At 55.7% G+C, this 24,500-nt stretch overlaps 2 protein-coding genes and 1 long non-coding RNA gene across 5 annotated transcripts; 1 reads left to right on the forward strand and 2 right to left on the reverse strand.

Moving 5' to 3' along the window:
• Positions 1 to 5,412: 5,412 nt before the first annotated feature.
• LOC123932582 lies at positions 5,413 to 10,437 on the reverse strand. Its single transcript, XR_006816451.1, has 3 exons — positions 10,309 to 10,437; positions 9,939 to 10,119; positions 5,413 to 5,649 (listed from the first exon to the last, which is right to left on the reverse strand). It is a non-coding gene; the product is annotated as an uncharacterized LOC123932582 (long non-coding RNA).
• SYDE1 (synapse defective Rho GTPase homolog 1) lies at positions 6,486 to 13,258 on the forward strand. Of its 2 annotated transcripts, none has more exons than XM_045990944.1 (8): positions 6,486 to 6,642; positions 8,222 to 8,563; positions 8,665 to 9,309; positions 9,460 to 9,674; positions 10,270 to 10,420; positions 10,631 to 10,791; positions 11,368 to 11,593; positions 11,942 to 13,258. In XM_045990944.1, exons 1-8 carry the CDS (start codon positions 6,555 to 6,557, stop codon positions 12,343 to 12,345), a joined length of 2,232 nt encoding a protein of 743 aa, XP_045846900.1. In that variant the 5' UTR covers positions 6,486 to 6,554; the 3' UTR covers positions 12,346 to 13,258. The 2 variants fall into 2 exon arrangements, with proteins under 2 accessions (XP_045846900.1, XP_045846901.1); XM_045990945.1 differs by having other exon boundaries at positions 6,487 to 6,642; positions 10,294 to 10,420.
• Positions 13,259 to 13,385: 127 nt separating this feature from the next.
• Positions 13,386 to 23,222, reverse strand: ILVBL (ilvB acetolactate synthase like). Of its 2 annotated transcripts, XM_045990947.1 has the most exons (15): positions 23,028 to 23,220; positions 21,624 to 21,825; positions 21,371 to 21,498; positions 21,145 to 21,283; positions 20,943 to 21,054; positions 17,638 to 17,737; positions 17,405 to 17,502; positions 17,150 to 17,286; positions 15,999 to 16,133; positions 14,826 to 14,940; positions 14,557 to 14,726; positions 14,410 to 14,480; positions 14,256 to 14,327; positions 13,975 to 14,080; positions 13,386 to 13,861 (listed from the first exon to the last, which is right to left on the reverse strand). In XM_045990947.1, exons 1-15 carry the CDS (start codon positions 23,160 to 23,162, stop codon positions 13,683 to 13,685), a joined length of 1,899 nt encoding a protein of 632 aa, XP_045846903.1. In that variant the 5' UTR covers positions 23,163 to 23,220; the 3' UTR covers positions 13,386 to 13,682. The 2 variants fall into 2 exon arrangements, with proteins under 2 accessions (XP_045846903.1, XP_045846902.1); XM_045990946.1 differs by having other exon boundaries at positions 20,943 to 21,283; positions 23,028 to 23,222.
• Between the last annotated feature and the right edge of the window lie 1,278 nt (positions 23,223 to 24,500).

Here is a 24,500-nt window from a genome sequence, read left to right on the forward strand (position 1 = left end):
ATGATTTAGAAAGATTCTCAGTGTATATCTACCTTCCGTGTGCTTCTCTCCCCACAAATTGTAGGGACAAAATAGAGCATGTGCCTTCCTTTTTTTTTTTTTTTTTTTTTTTAAGAAAGTAAAATATATTGCAGAACTGGATCTGGCTCTCTGGGTTTTAGTGACCGGCCTATGTTCCCTCCTTTTCTCTCCTCACTCTAGAAATCCTCCCACATGGGTTCCCAAATATCTCAACTACCAAAATATTTCAACTGTCACCCATAAAGAGGAAATCAGGAGGAAGTTTCCACCTTTTGTATCTCCTGGCTGGGCTCCAGGATCACAGGGAAAAAACTAATTAATCTGAGAGTCAGAAAATCCTGTCTTGAATCTGCCATCCAGTGTGAGCTTTCTAACATATATTACTGGATACATTAATCCTATGGTTACCACTAAGGCTCCCTTCATGGACACTAGGTTTGAAGTTTTAATTATCAAAGTTATCAAAAGTAGCTCATGAAATGTTTTCTTTTGATTTGTTTCCAACCATTTTAAAATTTTAAGGAAAGGTCATAGTTCAAGAGCCAGATTTGGCCCACAGGCTCTATTTTGCAAATCCTTGTCCACATGGATGGGAGTGACAAGAAGCAGAGAGACCAACAGGGAACAAACAGGTGAAATGGGCTGAATCCTAGGACCAGAAACTGAAAGGATGGATGGTGCCACAGGACATTTGCATAGCTAATGTCTCCTCAGCTTTGAGATTTCAAGGCAAACCCCACTTCCTCAGGGAAGCCTCTCACCCACTCCCTACCCCAGCTATATCAGGTGTCCAAATACATTCACCAGTCCTCATTTTTCTCATCACATTAATGATTTTATATTCATTCGTGTGATTCTCTGGTGAATGTCTATTTAATCCACTTAACTATGAGTTGAGAGCTGAGAAACCATGTTTTCTTGCTTATCTTGCCCAAATCCAGACAGCAGCCACTCAAAATATAGTTGTTGACTGAGCAAATGAATGAATGAACAAATGAATGGATGAACAAATGAATGGATGGGGAGGCAATGCAATGACAAGACTCTAGGAGGTAGGCTGGGTTGGAACAGAGACATCTAACAGTCAAGGTTAAGTTGCGTGGTATGCAATGTAAACTCTCCCTCCACTCCCCCAACCTCAGTAAAATCTGTCACACAACCAGGAATCCTGGCGAAATCAAGGCAAGAAGCCCATGCACCCCATCCTAGAAACCAGGAAAAGCAAGCTCACCATGAAGCTATTTAATTCAGCAATAACAGGAGACCATGAGAAAACAATCATCTAGTAATTCTCCAACATCTCGGCAAGGGTATTGGAAGGGGTTTGGGCCCATTTATCTGAGTCTGAAGGAGCAGAGTGACCCTGGTCAATATTAGAGCACAATAACACTTTTTTCTCCATACATGGGATTCTGTTGGGTGATTCAAAGCAATTTTGGAGACTCAAACACTAAGACTCAAAGAAGGAAAGTAACTGTCCCAATGTCATAAGCTAGATAAGGGCAGAGAAAGTATTCCAATGCAGTGTAGTGTGACCCAAAAACCTGACCCTTCCCTCCATCATTCCTCCTCCATCCCAGGTGAGTGGCTTGCCTAAGGTCATGCTGCAGCCCCATGTGGGACTCTGGGGGGCAAAAGGTGGATTGGTTGGTGGGAAAGAAAGCCACTTCCAGCAAGGCATGAGGAAGGATACAGTAAGGCTTCAGCCTGAGGTCCTAGAGGGAAAGCTTCTACTCCCAAATGGACACTTGCCAGGGATTTGGGGAGTCACTCCTATCTCCTTGAACCTGTGTAGGAGGAGGTCTCCAAGACCACCCTCAGGTTCAATGATTCCCTAGAAGGAGTCAAGAGAACTCAGCAAAATTGTTATATGCACAGTTTATTACAGGGAAAGGATAGAGATTAAAAACCAGCAAGGGTAAAAAGCACAAAGGCCAGGGTCCAGAAGGGACGAGCCACCAGGGGGCCAGTCGTCCCCTCCCAGTGGATGCATGTGGACAGCATATAATTCTCCCAGCAGTGACGTTCAACCACACACATGGTATGCTGCCAGCCAGGGAGCTCCTTGAGTCCCGTGGTCCGGAGCTTTCATCGGTATTAGTTTCCTACTTCTGCCATAATAAAATACCACAGACAGGGTGGTTTAAACAGGAGAAATTTACTTCTCAGTTCTAGAGGCCAGAAGTCCGAGATCAAGGTATCGGCAGGCTTGGTTCTTTTTCAGGCCTCTCTCCGTTGCTGGTAGACGGCCATCTTCCATGCCCTCGTATGATCTCCCCTCCATGCACACATCCTGTGTCCAAATGTCCTCTTCTCATGAAGAGAAGTCATATCAGATTAGGGCCCACCCTAAAGACTTCACTTGATTTAATCGTGGTTTAAAGACCATTCTGAGGAACTTGGTTGGGGGGAGGGATGGAGCAGTTAGGGCTTCAACATATGAATTTGGAGCAGACACAATTCCGTCCATAACAGCCACACAGACATAGCCAACTGCCCATGTGGCTGACCTTGGTTACTCAGTGTCTGGCCCCTCCACATTAACCTGACACAGCATGGCCGAAGGCCCTCACTATAAATCACATTGTTAGCCTGGCCTCCAGGTATACAAAGAGGTTCTTATCAAGTAGGATACTCTAAAGGGTTAGGGGCTTCCTCCCAAGAGCCAGTCAAGGGCCAGACGTTTCTGTGGAAGTGAAGTCAAACCCAGAGACCTTGGAGAGAGGACGAAGGAGCTAAGAAATGACATGGGGTCTCTGCGTGGTCCTTCCCACCCTGGGCCATTTGCCCCAGCCCATGGGTTGGTCATCCCTCTCCAAACTGCCTCCCCTCTCTCTGGAACAACTAGAGGTCCTACAAGCTGGACACCATGGCAGCTCTTGGCATGGCTCATGGTGGCCAGTTGCTGAAAGTGTACTGGGCGTGTGCAGAGGCCTGGCCCGCAGGAGCGCCCAGCAGACCTGCAGCTGATGGAAGGAGGGCACCGCAAGGGCGGCTAGGGGCTCTGCTGCCCCTGGGCTTCAGCTCCATGGGAGGCCTGCTGGGCTTTGCCAAGGGCCACTGGGAGGCTCTGGCCCAGATAAGCTGCCCCACTAAATGCCTGCCAGATGACTCCATATCTCACCTCAGGAAGCTGCCTCATGGTGACTTGGCTACCTCTCCCCCTCTGGCTGCTCAATGCTACCCTGGTGGACACTCTGGGCAAGCACCTCTTCCCTGGATTCTCTAAAGATGGACTCCCAGCCAGGCAAGTGCCTCTTTACCCTGGAAGGTACCTGACACAGGTGAGCCTCAGGCACAGGGACAACAGGAAGTGACAAAAGTGGGTGGGGGAGGGACGCCTGGGTGGCTCAGTGGGTTAAGCCACTGCCTTCGGCTCAGGTCATGATCTCAGGGTCCTGGGATCGAGTCCCGCGTCGGGCTCTCTGCTCAGCAGGGAGCCTGCTTCCCTCTCTCTCTCTCTGCCTGCCTCTCTATCTACTTGTGATCTCTCTCTGTCAAATAAATAAATAAAATCTTTAAAAAAAAAAAAAAGTGGGTGGGGGAAAGCTGGGAGACTGCTCCCGTGATCTTCATCATCTTGTATTCTCAGGAACTAAGGATCCCAGAGAGATGGCAGACAGAAGGCTTAGCCCACAGATACAAGCCCCACCTCCATCATTCCCACTCCCACAGTCTTGGTAAGAGGGGGAGTTTTCTTCCTTTTGTATGGACAAGGAAACTGAGGCCTAGAAAGAAGGTCTGCATTTGGGGTCCTCTAGAAGCTGACCCTGAGACAAGGATTCAAGTGCAGGGAGTTTATTTGGGAAGTGATCCAGGAAATGCTGGAAGGTGGGGTGGGGGGTGTGCAGAAGTGAGAAACGGAAGGGAAGGACGTCAGCAAAAAGTGTACTGACATTCAAGTTTCCAGTGTGGGGAGCTGCAGCTCAGTCCCATGGGGACCTGTGAGGGTTGATGTGGGACATGAACCTTCCCACATGAGGGGTGAGGGAGCTAGGATACATATCCACACACTGTCTGCCACAGAGGTGCAGAGCTCTGTTCAAACCTCACCAGCACCCTCCACCTGCACTTCTTCTTTCAACAAATACCCATTCTTCTGGGGGCTGGATTTATCCATCAGGCACCATAAGTACAGCACATCATATCTGCAGCCAGTGAGAACATTGGGAGGAAAGAGAATACACACACATGCTCTTAAATTCCAACAGCAACTACCAAAAGCCAGCCTACAGAGAATGTGAAACTCAGTATTCATAATCATTTTATTAACACTTACCAAGAATTTCTGGTTGCTGAGAAAGAATCATAGCCAACTGTGAACTAAATGAGCTAAATAATGAGCCAAATAAATGCAACAGGAAAAGCAGAGAAACAACATCAAAAGTGTTTACCAAGAATGAATAAGTAAATATGGATATGCTGTGTGAGTGGGTTTTAGTCATTTGATGTGATATGGGTGGGGCCAAGGGCTGCTCTCATCCCCATGTCAGCCTCCAGCTTCTCCGAAGTACTGGCATACCCTGAGGGAGCTCCCTCTCCTGTCCCCCCTTCATGGGACTTGTGAACAGATGTTGTCTTGACCCTGACCTCTTCCCCACTGTCAGTAGCTACCTCAAAGACTCCTGGGGTGCATTCCACCACTCTCCAGCATGTCTCCTGCCAAACACACATCCAAGAAAAATGATCAGAACCTGAGAGACCCATGGAACGCTGATAAGCCTACAAACATATGTATAATGGGAGTCCCAAAAGGAGAGAAAAGAAAGGGATACAAAAAATAGTTGAAGAAATAATGGCCCAAGAAAACCTCCCGGAGTGGATGAAGGATATGAATCTGCACATCCAACTAGCTCAACAAACTCCAAGTAGAATAAACAGAAAGATCCACTTTGAGACACAAAATTAGCAAACACACACTACTACTCTATGCAAGCTGCTTGGCCACCCACTCCTAGCCAGGCCTCTGGCACCTGGCACCTGATCTCCTACCTGAACACTCAGCAGTGAACAAGACAGACGTGCATCTGGTGGAGTAGTCCCCATTTCAACAAGGACACAGATAAACTAGAACAAACACTGAAGCTACTCATTTCAAGCTGTGACAGTGTTCAAAGAAATGAAACACAATAAGGTGATAATGAGTGGACAGGGGTGGGGACTCAAGGAGGACCTCCCAAGGGGGTGCTTTTGGAACTAAAGGATGAGAAAGAGGCAAATTCAGAAGAACCAGGGCTCCCCAGACAGAGGAGACTACATGTGCAAAGGGCCTGGTACAGATACAGTTTGATGTAAAGGAGGACCAGAGAGGAGGTCATGGTGAGCAATGGGGACAACAAAGGAGATAAGGCCAGAAGTCTTACTGGAAATCTGCATTTTATTCTAGGTGAGGTGAACAGTCATGGAAAGACTCTACAACAGGGGTGTGCCATAATCTGGCTTCGGTTTTTAAATCCACTCTGGAGAACGGAATATAGGAGTGAAGCAGGTTAAATTTTCCAAGATGGCCACAATATCTTCCATCCCACATTCTCTTCACAAGGTCACCTTGACATAAGGCCTACTGAGCAGATGGGGTCTATGTCGCCTCCTCTTGAATCTGATGCCAGAAGTGACACAACATGGCACCTAAGGGTGGGTTAGGAAAGATAATGCAGGTTCGGTCTTGTTGACTTTGGAGTCCTGGAAACCCAACCCTCCTGACAAATGACCTGCTGGTAGGAAGCCCAGGCCAGAGAGGCCCAGGTAGCTGTCCTGGTCCACAGCCCGGGAAGAGGTCCCAGCCCTCAGCTGTGATAGGTTGCAAGCCCTGTGAATGAACATGCCTGCAGATGATTCCAGTCCCCCATTGCTGAGTTACCCCGAAACCTCAAAGCCTTTCCAACCTAGGAGTAGAAACGATCAATGTCAGCTCTGCCCTGCCCGAATTCCTTACCCGCAGCATCTGCGGCGTCATAAAATGGCTTCTACACCACTAGTTTGGAGATGGTCTGTTAAACATCTGTAGTAATTGAAACTGGGGGATGGGAAAATTGGGAGGCACCCAAGTGGCGTCCAGGAGACTAAAGAAGAGGCGGTGTCATGGAACAAAGGGAGTGAGGCCAGGGCTTGCACCACGCTGGAGCAGTACATGGGGGAAAGAGGTGGAAATATGTGCAGGATGCGTTTTGAAAGTAAATCCAAGAGAACGTGCTGTGTTCGATTACCAAAGGAGAGTGGGAAGGAGGGAAGACAGGGCTCAGGACTGTGCCACGATATTCACAGTTGGAGCCAGCAAGGCAGCCTAGAGCCCCCATCTCCTCCCCACCGGGCCCCGGCAACTACATATCCCAGCATCGCTCGCTCGAGCCGCGGGAAGGGGAGAAAAAAAAAAAGTTTGGGCCAAGCATTCCCGGAATGCGCTTCCTGCTGGCGCGGAGCAACGGGGGTGGGGATGGGGGGGTGGAGGCGGGGAGGCCGGGGCGGGGCGGGGAGGGCGGGGGGCGGCGCGGCCGGAGCCCGGGGCGCGCACTCCGCCCGGCCCGGGCCCCAGCATGGCCGAGCCGCTGCTCAGGAAAACCTTCTCCCGCCTGCGGGGCCGGGAAAAACTTCCCCGGAAAAAGTCGGACGCGAAGGAGCGCGGTGAGCAGAGGAGGCGGCGGAGGAGGGGGCGCCGAACCCCGCCCCGCCCGGGAGATGGTCCCGGAGTCCCAAGGCGGGATGACTGGGGGGTAGGGGGAGCCCTGCGGAGTCCCCTGAGGCCCCGGGTGGGGGACCGAGAGCGGGCAGGGGTCCTGGCAGGAAGGGGCTGGGCAGGGGGAGAGGGGGCACGAACCGTTATGTGCGCCTGGCCTGGGATGCCAGCGCTGCGGGCTCCCTGCGAGGCCCGGGAGGGGGCCTCGCCCCTGACAGGAAATGGGGCCGAGACCGAGCGCCTGGAGGGCGGAGGGGAGGAGGAGTTGGGAAACTGGCAAACGGGCCCAGTCAGGCCAGGCTGGGACACCCTGCACCCTGGAGACCCGGGATGGAAGATGGGTAGCCACCTCCTGCAGAGGAGGGAGAGAGGCGGTGCATCAGCCACAGTGGCCACCCCCTAAACCCCCTCCCTCCTATTAACCAGTGACTGCAGCTGCGCCCACCTTAGGCAGCCCTAGGAAATTGTCCCTTTTAGATGGGTGGGGAAACTGAGGCACGGAACAGTTGGGTCATTTGTCCAGAGCCAATGAAGTGACTTAAACAGCTCTTTGGACATGCTACTAATAGAGACCCCCCGAGACAGGGTCAAGGGCATTGGAAATCAGAGTTGACCAGAGAGTCCACCAGCAAACAAGACAAGACCTTAAGGAACTGGGAGCTGCGTGGGACTGAAAACCCCAGGAAGGAAGGAGTTAAAGGAGGGAGGCCTGATGACTCCCGAATCTGACCTTCCCCTCTCTCCCAGTCCCTTCCCAAAGATTCCCAAGTTTCCTAGAGCAGAGAGAAGGGACAGGGGTGCCCACGCACAAACACAGACAGGAAACAGCCCAGGATGTCAGAGAAGGGAGGCCGGAGCAAAGGGGAGGCCCCAAGGCATTGACCATGGGGATCTGGACTGGGCTGAGAGACAGGGCTCACTCCAGGGTGGGGGCAGAGCCTGGAAGACAGGCAAGGGGTGGGCGGTGGGGGAAGCGCTATAGAAAGGGAGGGCTAAGGGAGGCCCGAGCACTAGCTGTCGTGCCTACTCCTGTCTTCCGAAAGGAGCAAGGCAGCCTTCACTGTGGGTTACGTGCTTGACCATAACCTGGACACCTAAGAACAGTCCCCACCCCGAGCTCTCAGAAGCATCCCTGGAGGAGGACATTGACTCCCCCCATTTCACAGGAGGGCACTGAGGTTCAAAGATGGAAAACAACTTCCCCAAAGGCACCCAGTAAGAAGGGACAGGGACAGAGCTCCATGCCAGGGGTGGGAGGTAGAGCTGAGAATGCAGGGCCCAGGTCTGGAGAAACCCCACTGGACCTCTGAGGCTGAAGGGCAGAGGGACACCATTTGGGACCCCCAGGGACGAAGAGGGGGCAGGCTGTAAGCTGGCAACCAATGAGATTGCTGGCCTGCACCCACCCATTCCAAACAAACACGTGGAGTGAGTGCCAGTACTGTGTGCACCCCAGCCATGGCCCCTGCTGGGGAAAGCCAGCAGCCTGGGGCTGCACTGGGTCTCACTCCCCTTGCTCTCTGCCAGGCCGCCCAGCCCAGCGCCCGGAGCCCAGTCCTCCAGAGCCAGAGCCCCAGGCCCCTGAAGGGTCCCAGGCTGGAGCAGAGGGGCCCCCAAGCCCTGAGGCATCTCGGAGCCCAGCTCGGGGGGCCTACCTGCAGAGCCTGGAGCCCAGCAGTCGACGATGGGTGCTGGGTGGGGCCAAGCCACCGGAAGAGGCTGCTTTGGGGCCCAGGGCACCTGGCAGCGGGGAGCCCGCAGGTGAGATCTGGTACAACCCTATCCCCGAGGAAGACTCCAGACCCCTGGCACCAGAGCCCCTGGGACCACAACCAGGCTCAGCTGAGCCAGAGGGCCCAGCCTCACAAGGTGAGCACAAGCCTCATTCCACCAGCTCCCCAAGATGACCACAAGCCTCACCCCTATCCCAAGCCCAGGCTTCTGAACTCTGAGATCTGCTGTTTCTACAGGCGCAGCCCCTGCCAGCCCCCCAACCAAAGCCTCCCGCACAAAGTCCCCTGGCCCAGCTCGGCGCCTCTCCATGAAGATGAAGAAGCTGCCCGACCTGCGGCGGCGACTGAGCCTGCGGGGCACCCGGGCTGGCCGAGAGCGTGAGCGGGCCGCCCCCGAGGGCTCCGTCATCAGTCGTTACCACCTGGACAGCAGTGTGGGGACCCCGGGACGGGCAGCAGGGGCTGGGGCCACAAGGGGCCCTCGGGCCGGTTACCTCAGTGATGGGGACTCACCGGAGCGCCCAGCAGGGCCCCCATCACCCACTGCCTTCCGGCCCTATGAGGTGGGCCCATCAGCCCGAGCACCCCCCGCCGCACTCTGGGGCCGCCTCAGCCTGCACTTGTATGGGCTGGGGGGGCTGCGGCCAGCACCTGGGGCCACCCCAAGAGACCTCTGCTGCCTACTGCAGGTGGATGGGGTGGCCCGGGCCCGAACGGGGCCACTGAGGGGGGGGCCAGACTTCCTGCGGCTGGATCACACCTTCCACCTGGAACTTGAGGCTGCCCGGCTGCTGCGGGCCCTGGTGCTGGCGTGGGACCCTGGTGTCCGGCGGCACCGGCCCTGCGCCCAGGGAACTGTGCTGCTACCCACAGTCTTCCGAGGTAGGATACCTGGCTGCAAGGGAAGAGCGGTTGGCATAGGATTCAGCTCTGCCTTTCCCCCCAGTTTCCAGGGTGGGGTGTGGCTCAGAGCAGGGGGCCAGGGCATAGGAGCCTGGTGGCCAGACCCCACAGATGCCCTTGTGTCTTCAGGGTGCCAGGCCCAGCAACTGGCCGTGCGCCTGGAGCCCCAGGGGCTGTTGTATGCCAAGCTGACCCTGTCAGAGCAGCAGGAAGCACCAGGCACAACTGAGCCCCGAGTCTTTGGGCTGCCCCTGCCGCTGCTGGTGGAGCGAGAAAAGCCCCCGGGCCAGGTGCCCCTCATCATCCAGAAGTGTGTTGGGCAGATCGAGCGCCGAGGGCTGCGGGTGAGCCCCCTGCCCCATCCCAGCTGGCCCTCAGACCTACAGCCCAGAACACCTAGCATACAGAGGCCAGGCCTTCCCCACGAATACACCCTGCCTGGGACACTCCTAGGTCCAATCCCAGCTTAGACAGGGGCAGGAGGCTCCCGTAGACCACATCACCCAGCCCAGAACCCATGGGTCATCCATCCATTTAGTAATACATGGTCCCAGACCTACTGGAGCTCAGAATCTGATGGAAGAAAAGACATGATTCCAGTAACTCACAAGTGTAAAACTGGCTGAGAAAAGACTGAGGCTGGGAGAGCTTGAAGCAGGACTTGATGCTGGTTGGAGTAGTCAGAAAGGGCTTCCCAGAGGAGGTGATGAGTGAGCTGAGAAGGAGGGTGGTGGCAGGACAAATGATCCAAGCAGAGGGTTTACGGGACCAGGTTGTTCAGGCAGCCAGCTGGGGACCCCATGACAGGTGTCAGAAGAGCAGGAAGGCAGCTGGGGAAGCCACAGCCAGCCCCCCAACCCCTCAGCCCACTGCCACCCTCACCCAGACCTCCAACCCCAGCCCACCCAGCCCCAATCAGTCTGTAGCACTGGCAAGAAGATCTCTCTCTGTCCCCACCCCCAGGTGGTGGGGCTGTACCGTCTGTGTGGCTCGGCAGCAGTGAAGAAAGAGCTTCGGGATGCCTTCGAGCGGGACAGTGCAGCCGTCTGCCTCTCTGAGGACCTGTATCCTGATATCAATGTCATCACTGGTCAGCAAGCCCCTTCTGTCCCCTGCCTGCTCCCTATTGAAACTTCACCTCAAGAGAGTCCCTGTGGTCCCTCTGGGACATCACCCTTTCTGTCTAGCTTTGTTTTCACTTTCCTGTGCCTGTCCTCCTCTTCCGCCTCCCAGCCCCAGCTGACCCTTCCAGCCTCAGAAGCCAGGGGTGCCCTGACCAGAGTGGGCCCTGTGTCCACAGGCATCCTCAAGGATTATCTTCGGGAGTTGCCCACCCCACTCATCACCCAGCCCCTCTATCAGGTGGTGCTGGAGGCCATGGCCCAAGGACCCCCAAGCAGGGCGCCCTCCAGCACTGAGGGCACCCGTGGGCTCCTCAACTGCCTGCCAGATGTGGAGAGGGTGAGTTGGGTCTGGTGAGAGTGGGCAGGACTGAATGAGCTGACATCAGGAGAGTGTTTCACCCGCACTGAGCCCATGACGTGCACTGTCACAACCCTAGAAAGTAGGTGCTATGAGCATCCCCACTTCATAGCTACAGAAACCTAGGCCCAGAGCAGTTAAGTGAGTTGCCCAAGGTTGCACAGCCAGGACATCACAAAAATGCAGGCTCTGAATACAGGTCTGTAAACCTACCACCAGAGAGGTTCTGGCTGTGGGATCCTGGAGAAGTCCTGACCCTCTGTGCCTCAATAACTTCATAGGGTATAAACCCTAAAACAGGATTAGTGCTCGCCCTGCCTAACAGACAGTGGGGTGGGTTCAAATCCAAGCTCTGCCATTCCAAAGCTAAGTTGTCTTTGTCTTCAGTCTCCCCTCCAGCAAAATAGATCATAATACTAATATCAAAGCCTGAGCTCAGCCTTCAACCAGCTATGAGAGATCGAGTTTCCCCACTCTGGGCCGCCTTAGTCTCCCTTCAGGTTTGACAGGGGACCAGCTTCACCCGCTTCATGATTCCCAACCGTCTTCTCTCAGGCCACGCTGACGCTTCTCCTGGACCATCTGCGCCTCGTCTCCTCCTTCCACGCCCACAACCGCATGACCCCGCAGAACCTGGCCGTGTGCTTCGGTCCCGTGCTGCTGCCGGCGCGCCAGGCACCCGCCAGGCCCCGCATCCGCAGCTCTGGCCCCGGCCTAACCAACGCAGTGGACTTCAAGCGCCACATCGAGGTGCTGCACTACCTGCTGCAGGCCTGGCCAGGTGAGCCCGCCCCTGGCCCGCGCCGCCAATCCAGGCCAGGCCGCCGCAAGGATGCTTTCTGGGGCGGCCAATCAGAGTCCCGTATTTCAGGCGTGCCACGCCCCCTGCTGGCCCCTGGCGTAAACGGTACCTGGTAACCTCAGCAACCCGTTCAGATTGAGCCAATCCGAGCTTGACGCGGTCAGAGACCTGTCTCTCGACCTGCCCATCAGAGGGCCGGTTGCCGAAGCAACCAGGTCTAGCTCGGCCAGTGAAATCCCGAAGCGGTCGCAGGTCCCGTCTTGGGCCGGGCCAATCAGGGGCCCGGTTAGCCAGGCGGCCAATCACGAGCCCCGCTCTTCCCCGCAGATCCCCGCGGGGCCCCGGAGCCTCCCGACCTCGCCCCATACCTGCGGCCCAAACGGCAGCCGCCGCTGCACTTGCCGCTCTCCGGCCCCGAAGTGGTGGCGCGGCCCCGCGGCCGGGGCGGCCCCGAGAGCCCCCCGAGTAACCGCTACGCGGGCGACTGGAGCGTGTGCGGACGGGACTTCCTGCCGTGCGGGCGGGACTTTCTGTCCGGGCCGGACTACGACCACGTGACGGGCAGCTACAGCGAGGACGAGGACGAGGAGGCGGGCGAGCCGGCGGGCGCCGCGGACTTCGAAGATGACTTCGAGGCACCCTTCAACCCGCACCTGAACCTCAAAGACTTCGACGCCCTCATCCTGGACCTGGAGCGAGAGCTCTCCAAGCAGATCAACGTGTGCCTCTGAGCTGGGCGGGGCGGGACCTCGGTCACGAAGGGCTGGACTCCTGGCAGCTGAGGCGGTGCCCCGGCGATGGAGGGGACCAGGGCCGCTCGGGCCACCGTCCCGGTTGCTGGGGATTTGTCTAGTGACCAGCCCGTTGCTGAGAATCATTCCTCGTTTCCAGAGCCCAGTGGTGGGGCACTGGTTGCGAAGGCTGGGGACTGGGGACTTTCGGGACCAGCTGCCGGGGACATCTTTTCTGAGTACCAAGGGCTTCTCCCCTTGCTGCCAAAAGGCACTTCTCCCGCTTGCTGGCCTGGCCTCTCTTGTCACCTCCCCCTTGGCCAGGGAAACACCAGTTACTGTGAGCATCACCCCGGGATGGTGAGACAACACCGCCCCCAATTCCTCCTCCCCTGCCCCTCCGCCCCCCACCCCCATCAGTCCTCCTCTTGCTGCTGCCAACCAAATCAGTATTAGCTTTAAGCACCGCACTCTGCTTCTCCCTCCCTGGAGGGTCCAAGGACTATCACGAGGTGCTATCTGAGGCAGGGTGGAGGGAAAGCCCCTATCCTGGGCTCTGGCTGGATACGGGGAGCCAAGGGCCTTTAGAAAAATAGCTGGTTTCCCCACCCTCTCTTTCAGGGAAAACCCCATGATTGCCTCAAACCAAGAAATGGAGATAGCAGAGTCTGGCCTTTCCCCTCCCCAGTTCTTCCTCCACATCTCTGAAAAAAAACTGAGCACTTACAAGACCTCCCTTTCGGAGGGGCCCCACCTGAAATATCAGGCTGGGGGCACTTTGGTACGGAACATATTTATTGCCTCCGTGCGTGTGTGTCTGTATGTGAGGACTAGTGTGCATGGACACGTCTGGAGCAGGCGTATGGGGCTCTTTCACGGACCTCTAAGGACGAAAGAATTTGCAGTGGCCAGGCACCCTGAAATCCCCAATAATGGAGCCTCAGTGGGCCCCAGTTCCAGCGGGAGAGAAGGCCCCCTCCTGTCTCCTCCTTTTCCCTCACTTCCATCTTTGTGGACAATAAATCAATATGCACAAGTTCTGGAATGAGTGCTGGGGCCACATGGACCAGAGGTGGTTTATTTAGTGTGTATGACAGTTAGGGAGAAAGGGTAGCTGTGCCCACAGAGGAAAAGGTCCAGGAGCTCTCTGGTGCTGCCAGGGAACCTCTCTGAGCTCTGACCCGCACCTCCCCACCCCCAGCCCCACCCTGTCTTCAGGGAGGGTTGTAGAGTCACTGGACCTGATAGGCCAGCTCCAAGGCAGGCAAGAATGAGACTCTAAACCAGCTAGGCACAGTCCAGGGGTGGGAAGGCCAAGGGTACTAACCCACGAGGCCCTACACAGCAATGGAGCCATCTCGGAAGTCCGTCCTCCCAATAAGGATGTTGACCACAACTGGGTGGCCATCTCGGCACTGCTTTCGAGCATCATGAAGCACCTCGACCACCTGATCTTCCTTCTCCCGTGAGAGCAGCAAGCCCTGGGCGCCAAGTCCTATGGCTGCCTTGTGATAATCTAAAAGGGGAAGTCAAGTCAGATGGTGGCAGGGACCCAGGCCACCATGCAGTCAACCCAGGAGAGAACACAAAACAGCTTCTCCCTCTCTCCACCCAACCCCAGACTCTCACCAGTGTAAGCCAGGCCACAGGCCACATTGCTGCCCAGAGAGAGCACCTGCTCCCGAGAAATCTGGGTCCAGCCAGCATCATTCCCGATCAAAGCAATCACTGGGATCTACGGAGAAAGGATGAGGCCAGGCCACAGCCTTCAGCTTTAAGGCTAGCCAGAGGACAAAGACAGGGACAGGACCTTTGCCAGACAGAAGCAGCTCCCTCCCTAGCCCTGCTCACCCCTCATGACCACTCCCAGAACCCCAAGTTCCGAGCTTCCTTCAGGGCAGCTCGGTCACCTTGTGCCTGATGAAGGTATCAAATTCAATGAGGCTATAGCCAAATGCTCCATCTCCAAACAGGCACCACACCTGAGCAGGGAACAAGGTTTGTTGAGTGGTTCACTGTCCAGAAAACAGCACACCGCCCCCAGCCTCCAGCACCCTCACTCACCTCGGCATCCGGCCGGCACAGTTTGGCCCCAAGTGCAAATCCTGCACCAACGCCCAGAGTCCCAAAGGCCCCTAGGAAAACCAAAAGCAGGTGGGTGTAAAGGGGCCTGGACAATGCAAGCTGTCCCAGGCAGAGGTCCCTCCTTACCAGGATCAAGCCAGCACAGGGGGCCACGGGGCTGCACCAGGTGGGCGGCAGTGCCCACGAAGTCCCCACCGTCGACCACTAGAATCGAGTTGTCAGGCAGAGTTTCCTCCACCAGCTGCAGTACCCGCACTGGGTTCAGGTGCTGGGCTACAGGCATCAACCCCTTCTCCCTGCCACAGAGCAGCACACATCAGCAGGGCCAGCAACAAAGCCTTCCAGGAAACCACAACAATACCCCTGGTCCCGTGTCCGCTCTACCCGGTCCCCACCGAAAGGCCTGCTCCTTCTGCCGGTCAGCTTGCCGAAGCTCCTCTGTCCAGTCTGAGGCCCACGTCTGGCCCTTAAGGCCCTCCACCAGCTTCAACACAAAGGAGGCCACGTCTCCTAGGGAAGGAAGAGGATACAGCTGCAGGGAAGTGGCCTCCTGCCCTTCCAGCATCAGAGGCCCAGTGACAGCAGGAATCCAATGGCAACATTCCAGAAAGAGACAAGGAGGCAGACCGTGAATGTTCCTAGGGCAAAACAGGTAAAACACACCCCAGAATCTGCCAGAACCAAGTTAGGGCAGCCAAGGTGAGGCAGAGAGCAATGCCAGAGAAATGAAGGTTTAGGAAGCACAATGTGGGTTAGAAACCCAAGCAGCTTTGCTGCCTGCCTCCTCCTCCCCCACCCCCGTGCCCCCCCAGATCAGGCAGTGCTGTCAGTTCTTCCTCTAAAACACATCCCTCCAAACATCTCCATCAGCCACGCACGTCTCTCGGACCCAGACATGCAGCATGCTTGTGAACTGAGAAATGGGCCAGTGATGTACTTTTCATGTTGGTCTTAGAAATGATCCCATGAAAGCACAGAGAAGCAGAATTTGTCATCCCTATCTGTGCCCGCTCCAGGCCTCATCCTTTCTGTCCTGGCCTGGTTGAACAGGCCCCTGGCCTCCACCTGCCCTCTCGGACTCATTGCCTACCAGCTACTACAGTGGGCCTTCCCAAACATGAATGTAGTAATGCCACTTCTCTGCTTGACCCAAGAGGTCCGTGTAGTACCATCAATGTGTTTGGAATGATGGGCAAAGAAGAGCACATAAAGGCTATGGGAACAGACTGAACAGGGATGGTATGGCAGGACAACAGAGGCCTTGGGGCCCAGGAGGGAGCTCTCTGTCCTCCAGGCAGCTGGCAGCATGGGAGGGTTTCCAACCAGAGCACGATCACATGCACATTCCCAGGCCTTCCCTCTTACACACGCCCCACCGTTTGTTCATCCAGAAGCACCCATCAGTCTAAGAGCCTGTGTCTCTGGCTGACTGGGTGCCCATCACGGCAGGGTTTGGGCCCTGCTCACCAGCACCTGGCTCAAGCCAGCTATCGCAGAGATCAGGAGGAGAAGGACCAGGAAGAGCATATATGTGTTGGAGTGGAAGGTGGGGGGTCCGAGGAGCTCACCCTGCACAGCTTCCTGGGGCTTCCAGAACATGTCTGAGTTAAGCAGCATCTCTTTCCGGTTACGGTTGACAATGATGATCTTGCTGCTGCGGCTAAGGACACGGCCATAAGACAGGCGGAAGTCACACACGGTTCCTGGAGTGGGGAACAGGGGCTCAGTGGCTGGAGAGCCAGTATCCCACCACCTTACTTAATCCACCATAGCAGACTAAATGCAAATGGGTCCCCATTCTTCCTTTCTCCCTGTACCAGTAATGCCTGCAGTTGACTTCACAGCTCCCCACCCCTCAAATCTGCGCTGGCCTCGGGGACATGCCCTGGCCAACAGAGTGTGGCAGGTGAAGGCAAGCGTTCCTGAGACCAAGCTTCAAGAATTGTGGCTTCTACTGTCTCTCTCTTAAAAACCTCACTCTCCCACCCCTGCATGTTTCTCATCCTGCACCAAGTGAGCAAGCCCAGGCTGGCCCACTGGATGGTGGGAAAGCTGGAGGAAGAGGCAGGGAGAGTGAAAGAACTCAATGATCCCAGAGGAGGCCATGGCAGCTTAATCTGTAGTCTGCCAAGGCCAAGTATATGCAGCAGCCCAGCCCCATCAGCCCAGATGCCTTATTGCCTCTCCAACTACAGACTCATCAGTGAGCCCCATCAAAACCTGGAAAACTACCACCTAACCTCTAGGTGGACCTTAAGTAATGATAAATTTATTTTAAGTCACTGAGTTTAGCGATGGTTACTACACAACAGCAAACTGATACAACTATTACGTGTTGGGCAGGAGTCCAAATACTTTATGTGAGAATGTATAGGACATACAGGTTTACACTACAGAAACCCCATATAAAGCACACAAATGCAAATGCTGAATATAAATACTGCAGGTGCCCACTATCCATGCATTCTCCTTTGCATGAAGCTGAGCCTACAACACAACTCCAACCTTGCCAGAGTTTACCTGGACTTGAAGTACACAGTTGTCCAAACCCCTGAAAGGTGAAGGGGTGGGGCCCAAGATAAGAGGGTAGGTGATTTGTAGTAGGGCAGGATGCCAGTAAGTACCTGACTAGGAGGGGCAGGGTCACAGAGGTGGGGGCAGTAGACAGGGGGGCCTGGAGGGAGGGGAAGGGAAGAGTGCAGAGGAGGCCGAGGCCCACCTGCCAGAAGGACAACATCTGCTTTCTTCAGGGCAGCGCTACGGTTCTGCCGGATGTGGAGGGGGTGGTTGCGGCCCAGCAGTCCTCGAGCCATCCCTCCCAGGAAGCAAGGGATGCCGAGGGTCTCCACAGCAGCACTAGGGATCCGGACAGAACGGAGGTGAGTGTAATGTCAAGGGCGTGCCCCACCCCACAAGGCATCAGGGCACCAGGGACCAGGTATATGATAGGAAGGGCAAGGCTGAGCCTTCTCACCGAAGTCTATCAGCGGGTATCGGGGGCAGCAGAGCCTGGCTTCCCAGCACAATAAGGGGCCTTTTGGCTCGGCTCAAGATTTCCATACAGCGCTGAACCTGGGATAAGAGATGGGGCTCAAAGAGCCAACCGTGTGAGTCACCATCAGCCCCCAAGATCAAGGCCCCAATTACTGACTCAAAGAGAGACCATCCTGCCAGGTCGGGTCCTCGGCCAGGGGAGAGGCGATTCACCTGCTGGGGGGATGCCTGGGGAATGTCCAGAGGCAGAGGGCCCTCAGGCCGAGGCTCCCAGGCTCCTGCAAAGAGGTTGGCCAGGTAATTCTCTAAGTACCTGCAAAGGTGAGAGCAAGAGCTGGTTACCAGAATCAGTGACCAGGGCTCCCGGAGCTAGAGGCGGCCAGGGTCTAGGAGGGAAGTGAGACAGGCAGAGGAGTGGACCGGCAACACCCCGGGAGAGGCATATGCCAGGGGCCGAGTCTCCAGCAAGCCTGCTTCCCTCAGAAGCTTCTGGTGACTACCCAGCCGGACGCAGACCCTCAAAAACAAGTGACACAGGCATGGAGTACCACGATCAGGGCCACAGACGGCTGCGGGGACAGCCACATGCAGCTCCGCTGCTTCCTAGCTGTGTGACCAGACAAGTGACTTACCCTTTCTGAGCTTGCTCCTCTGCAAAACATAAAATTAGGAATCTCCTTCCTAAGGTTCACTACCTATCCATCCAAACTATAAAGCACTTTGTAAAACACTCAGTCAGTGAGGCTACTAATATCCCCAGGACTCAAGCCGCTTTCTCTGGCTTCTGACACCTCTGTATCCTTACTCGTTCGGTCGTAGGGCCCCAACCATCCATGTGGGCCTGTGCGGGGCCTCAAGACAGGGAGATACCACCTGCCCAGCTCTGACCTCCCTGAGGAACACCCAACCTAACCAAAAACAAGACACGTGGGCATTAGCAGTAAGCACACAGAGCCTGAAACTTCTCTTTCTCTTTCAAGGAGAAACCAAGACTGTAGAGAATGAGAAGAGGCCAAGGAAGGAACCAACGCAAAAAGAAAAGGCAAAGGAAGAACCAGGGCCAAGTAGGGGCAGCCTAGGAGAGAGGAGGAGATGGAGGGGCACCTGGGTGGCTCAATGGGTTAAGTGTCTGCCTTCAGCTCAGGTCATGATCCCAGGGTCCTACGATCGAGTCCCACATGGGGCTCCCTGCTCAGCAGGGAGCCTGCTTCTCCCTCTCCCTCTGCTGCTCACTCTGGTTATGCTGTCAAGTAAATAAAATCTTTAAAAAGAAATTTTAGGGGCGCCTGGGGGGCTCAGTCTTTAAGTATCTACCTTTGGCTTGGGTCATAATCCCAGAGTCCTGGGATCGAGCCCCACATTAGGGTCCTTGCTCAGCGGGAAGCCTGCTTCTCCCTCTTCCACTCTCCCTGCTTGTGTTCCATCTCTCACTCGCTGTCAAATAAATAAATCTTAAAAAAAAAAAAATTTTTAAGGGGCACCTGGGTGGCTCAGTGGGTTAAGCCTCTGCCTTTGGCGCAGGTCATGGTCTCGGGGTCCTGAGATCGAGTCCCACATCGAGCTCTCTGCTCGGCAAGGAGCCTGCTTCTCTCTCTCCCTCTCTGCCTGCCTCTCTGCCTACTTGTGATCTCTATCAAATAAATAAATAAAATCTTTAAAAAAAAATTTTAATTAAGAAAAGAGAAAAAGAATGGGGTACCTGGGTGGCTCAGTGGGTTAAGCCTCTGCCTTCAGCTCAGATCATGATCCCACGGTCCTGGGATCGAGCCCCGCATGGGGCTCTCTGCTCAGAGGGGAGTCTGCTCCCTCCTCTCTCTCTGCCTGCCTCTCTGCCTACTTGTGATCTCTGTCAAATAAATAAATAAAATCTTAAAAAAAAAAAAAAGAAAAGAAAAAAAGAAGTGAATGGGGGGAGAGGCGGGGGAGGATCCAGGGAACAAACAGGCTGCTGTCACAGCCACAGAATAAAACTGCTAAATTTGAGCCTACCGGTCAGGGTCACCAGCCACTTCCTATGTGTTCAGAACCCCTGAATCCCCCTCTGTATTTGTGGTTCCCTAACCATGTTGGAGAAAGGATGGGAGATACCTTGCCTCACACTGGACTCCAACAATATCCTTATTTAAGACAGTAACAGTTAGTTATTCACTGCCGCATTTTACACTCTCAAAATGACCTCGTCATTCTCCAGAGAATCTTAGTCTAGAAAGAAAAACAGGCAATGCTCTCCATTTCACAGATAAGGAAGGTGAAGTCAGGAAAGGTTAAATGATTACACTGTCCACCTCAACTTCACCCTGTGTTAAGTGTATCTCAGTTAAACTGTGGAAAAAAAGAAAGGCTTAACCATTTGCTCGAGGTGAACACAGCTAGTTAGTGGTGGTCCTGAGATTTGGACCCCTCTCTCTGGACTCACTTAATGCATTACAGACAGCGCATGGACAAGCTCTGTGGACAAGGCCCTGAGGGATCCTCCAGGCTGAATCGTCGTGTGCCATGAGCAAGCTGGATGACTTCATGCCAGTCATTTGGCCCCCTTGGGTCCCAGTTACCCAACCTATGAAATGTGCATAATAATACCTTGCCATCTTGACTCAGCGTTGTTATAAAAGCCATATGCATGAAACCACTACTCCCTGAGCTGGCCCTCAAGGTGCTGTCTCTCCAGGGGTTAGTGGCCTATCTGTCTTGTTCGCGCCTGTCCTGGTACCTGCTAAGTACGTGGCACTAAGTACGTGGTGGCAGGGGAACAGAAGGTGGGAGGACAAACACGGGCAACGGGGAGGGACAGAGGAGAAGGAAAACAATCGACTCTCTCCTGCGCAGGCCCACTTCAGTGGCGACCAAAAACCAACGCCTTTCCCATTCCTCTGCCTGGGCTATGGCCCTACCTAGAACCCTTTTCTATCCTCTCAACTGAAAGAAATCCCCCTCAACCTTATAGCTCTTCTAGAAAAACCTTTAAGCATGTCCCTTATCCTGGCCAGATGGAGGTCTAAGCACTCACATGTGATCCTCCACATGTCTCTGTATCCCACAGCCACCACCCAGATCCAGGCCACCATGCCTCTAGTCCCAAGGCCCACCACATCTCCTCCCTGGCTTCCCAGCTTCCACCCAACCCCACAGTCCATTTTCCTACTCAGGGTATCCTATGCCTCTGCTTAAGGCCCTGTAATGCTTCTCAATGGAACTCAAATTAAAAAAAAAAAAAAAAAAAAAATCCAGGTCCTCCCAATGGCCCCTGCTGGCTGTTCCGAACTCAGCCCCTACCCCTCTTTGCTCACCTGCTGCTGTCACATAGGCTGCCTTGCTTTCCTAACCCACCAAGTTTGCTCCCGCCTCAGAACTTTTGCATTTGTAGTCCCTCTACCTAGAATGCTCTTCCCATGGCTGCCCTTCCCCCACTCCATTGATATGCAAGCCCATGAATGAGTCCAAGGAGGGACAGATGCTGGCAGAAGTTACAAAGGAGGGCAAGGGGCTGGAGAGAGCATGGTGGGAGTGGCACTGCTCACCATGAGACCACGCGACCCATGAAGCCCTTGGGCGGCTTGGCTGGCACCATCTCCTTCTGGACCATGTAGTAGGGGTACAGCACATCGATGGGCAGCTCCACAAACACTGGGCCTGCAGAGGGGCAGGGAGGATACTGAGCCTGCCATGCCTCCCTAGACCCAAGCCTTAGGGCCTGCCCACTACCCAGCACCCCCCACCTACCTGGGGTGCCCGACTGGGCAGCAGCTATCGCAGCCCTCAGAGTGGGCACAATGTCTCGCACCCTCCGCACGGAAGCACAAAACTTGCACAGTGGCCTAAACAGGGACATCTGATCAATGGCCTGGAGTGCACCCCGGTTCTGGTGGAAACAGAGGTGTCCAGAGAGTCAACACATGAGCCCTTTGAGGCTCCCTGGGGCCCCCACCACCCACCAAGGACAAGGCACCTGCAGGAGCGTGCTGGCAGCCCCACCCAGAAGCAGGACTGGGGACTGAGCTATCTGGGCATTCTTCATTGCAGTCACCGTGTTGGTGAGGCCCGGGCCTGCTGTCACTGCAGCCACACCCACCGTCCCTGAAACACAGAATCCATTGCAGCTGTGCCCACCGGCCTGGCCACCTCTGAAAAAAACTGTGCCCCTCAAAGACCCCCCCCATCCCATTCTCCCCAGCCCTTAGTCCTCTCTGCTCTGCCCTCACCAGTCAGGCGGGCCACAGCATCGGCAGCGAAGACGGCTGTGACTTCGTGGCGTGTGTCCACCACACGGATGCCCAGCTTCTCACAGGCCACCAGCAGCGGGGAAATGTGACCACCGACCAATGTGAAGAGGAACCGCACGCGATGGGCCCTCAGCACAGCTGCCACGTTCTCCCCGCCATGCTGAATGCTTGCCTTGTCCACCTGGGCCCCAGAAAGGGAGCGCAAGATTATCAAGGACCAGCAAGGACACTAGGGCACATAGGGAGAAGGCAATCTCGCTCCCCCAGGAAGGAGGGCAGGACAGTCAGGGGAACTTGGATGTTGGTTAGGCACCTATAATACCATATGCCAGGCCCAGAGGAGGGCATGTTATCCTATCAGACCCTCTGGTGATTATAGCCTCTTGCAGCTAGGAAGACCAAGACTTGCCCCAGCAATAGTCAAAGTCCTATACAACCCATGCTCTTAAGCGCCCTCTTTTGATACACTGCCTGTCTTGAGGGCTGTGGGGCAATCAGGGTGAAAGGAAAGGGAAAACGGATCTCGAGAACCCAAAGCAGTTTGCCCAGGGCTATCTGCTGAGATTCCAGAACTGCCTGCCCTCCAGGGCCTGGCAGCCTGACTGCTAATTCCAGCATGCTAGATTTCCTCCCACTCACAGGGCAAACCCAGTTGGCAGGCCCAGCTGGCCTGCTGCTAGCCACCAAGCACCCGGCACAGGAGCAGCCTGCTGGCAGAGATCATCCCTGAGGCTTCCCAAACCCAGCTTCCTCACAGCCCAGCGCAACAGAGGCCTCTGCCTTAAACCTCCACAAATCCTCAAGACTAGCAGCCTTGCTCCTGTTGCTCCTGGTGAAGAAAGGAAGGATTGGGGAAAGAGTGTGGGGAAGGGGTAGATTCCTGAGGGGAGGAACCAAGAGTGAGGTCTGTGGGGTCAATTCTTCCCAAAAAGATCACCTGTGGCAAGTTACCCCACAAGATGTCGTGAGCTTATTTCCTCTTGTGGGAAATGAGGGCAGAAATAAAGGCAACTATTCAGGGACATGTTGAGAGGTACATGACAACTGTTACAGCCCCCTCGGGTGCCTTTGGCCCACTCTGACCACACAGGATTCAGGGAGCAGTGCTCTGTGAAAACGGCTCGGGACCGCTGGGGAAGGAGTGGGCCGGGCGCGGAGTCAATGCGCAGACACTCCAGATTCTCTCTTGCTAGAGGCAAAGTCCAGGCAGGGCCTTGTCTGCAACCTGGCAATGGGGACAGGGAAGTGGATAGAATTTCCCGACCGAACCCCTAGATTAGTCGGGCTTCACTTTCTCCGCCTGCAAAATACGTGAGATAGCGTGTCTGGCGCTCATTCCTTCTTTAGCTGCCCCCAGCCCGCCTCTGATCTGCGCCCCCGCACCTTGTGCATCAACTGATAGAAGAGCCCCAGGCGGTGCGCGGCGCCCAGCAGAGCGGCCACTAGCGTCCCGCAGGCCAAGAACAGGAATGAGGGGAAGAAGTTCCCGGCAGGCGCGGCGGCCGCGAGGGTCTCCATGACACCGCACCTGAAAGAGAAAGGACAGGGCCAGCAGCTGGAAGCAGAGATCCTTTACGGAAGAAGGTACGCCCCTCCCACACGCAGGCCGGGCCACACCTCCCCCACCCCCGGTTTCGGCGCGGCCACGCCCCTTACGCCACTCGTCTAGGGACGAGGCCACGCCCCTGGAGAACCAGGCCCCGCCTTTCGGGGAGGCCACGCCTCCTGCGACGCCAGATCCTCTCTTTATGTCTCCTCCACCACCACCACCACCACTAAAAACTAGACCACCACACGTCAATGCGGCCAGAACGACCTCAAGATAGTTTTTAGGCGCCTCGGGTTAAATAAATTAACCAATTCTCAACGAATTGGTGGGGAGCCCCGCCTCTATTTTACAACTGGATCCGACTCTCAGCCCTAAAGGTGAGCCCGCCCACCCCGCGTCCACGTCACCTAGGACGAGGCCACGCCCCCAAGCTCGCGAGTGAGCCCCTCTCCAGAAGCCAGATCTCTACCCACTGCGAGCTCCGGAACTCGACCCCACACCCCAGGCCAGGGGTCGAGGTCAGATCGCATCAGAAGGCTTTTCCTACCCCCGGGGCACTTTGGCCTTCACCTACGGGAAATGGCGCTGACTGCGGAGGAATTCGGCGCCCTTCGTGTCACGTGACCCAGGAGCGCGGCCGGGGGGGGCTGGCCCCGGAGCTGTGGCCCCGCCCCTTTCTCTCAGTAGGCTTGGCGGTTCCTGTAGTCCGGCCCGGCGCGCGTGCGCAGAGCCGTAACCACGCCCTGTGACACAAGCACCGCCTATAAGGACTCTGGCCCTCCTGGTGGCGCGCGCACAGGCCCCGCCTTTCCCCGCCTCTCATTGGCTCTCACTTCAAGCCTAACTTTTCTTTACAAGGGGCTACGCCCCTTGGCACCTCGTCTAAGCCGAGGAGACGGCTTCAGGCGGCCTTCCATTGGCCCTGCATTTCAGCCTGTACTCCTCGGGCTTTCCGAGCCCGCCGGCTTTCCCACCAGCCGTGCCGAATGCCCCTTCAGATTAGCCGGACTTGGACGTCACGGGCCGCTCCCCAGAATCCACCACCACCCAGGCCCACGTCCCCAAGCCCCGGTCCCAGCTCTGAGACAGACCCCGCCTCCCATCTTACGTAACCCTGCAAAAGCAGAGGCCCGCCCCCTCGCTCGTAGGCCGGCCTCTGTTGTTGGCCCCGCCTTCTTTCCCGACTTTCGGGTTTCTCAATTCGAAGTTCAGAGTGTGGGGGAGTAGACGTTGGGTAACCCTACGGACCTGCTTCCAGCCGTCCGGCCTCTGGAAAATGATCCCCATCAGCAAAGGGGAAGTAATTC

This window comes from Meles meles, chromosome 20, assembly GCF_922984935.1.
Source record: "Meles meles chromosome 20, mMelMel3.1 paternal haplotype, whole genome shotgun sequence".
NCBI classification, from domain to species: domain Eukaryota; kingdom Metazoa; phylum Chordata; class Mammalia; order Carnivora; family Mustelidae; genus Meles; species Meles meles.

Bases quoted from the DNA above. Each gene is read 5' to 3' on its own strand.
- SYDE1 (XM_045990944.1), top strand. From the start codon at position 6,555: ATGGCCGAGCCGCTGCTCAGGAAAACCTTCTCCCGCCTGCGGGGCCGG. The intron at 9,310-9,459 runs GTAGGATACCTG...TTGTGTCTTCAG, and splicing joins GCTACCCACAGTCTTCCGAG to GGTGCCAGGCCCAGCAACTG. The intron at 9,675-10,269 runs GTGAGCCCCCTG...ACTGGCAAGAAG, and splicing joins TCGAGCGCCGAGGGCTGCGG to ATCTCTCTCTGTCCCCACCC.
- ILVBL (XM_045990946.1), bottom strand. From the start codon at position 23,162: ATGGAGACCCTCGCGGCCGCCGCGCCTGCCGGGAACTTCTTCCCCTCA. The intron at 21,499-21,623 runs GTGAGGGCAGAG...TCTGTGTTTCAG, and splicing joins TGCTGTGGCCCGCCTGACTG to GGACGGTGGGTGTGGCTGCA. The intron at 14,941-15,998 runs GTGAGCTCCTCG...TTCCTTCCCTAG, and splicing joins GCCCCAGGAAGCTGTGCAGG to GAGACGTGGCCTCCTTTGTG.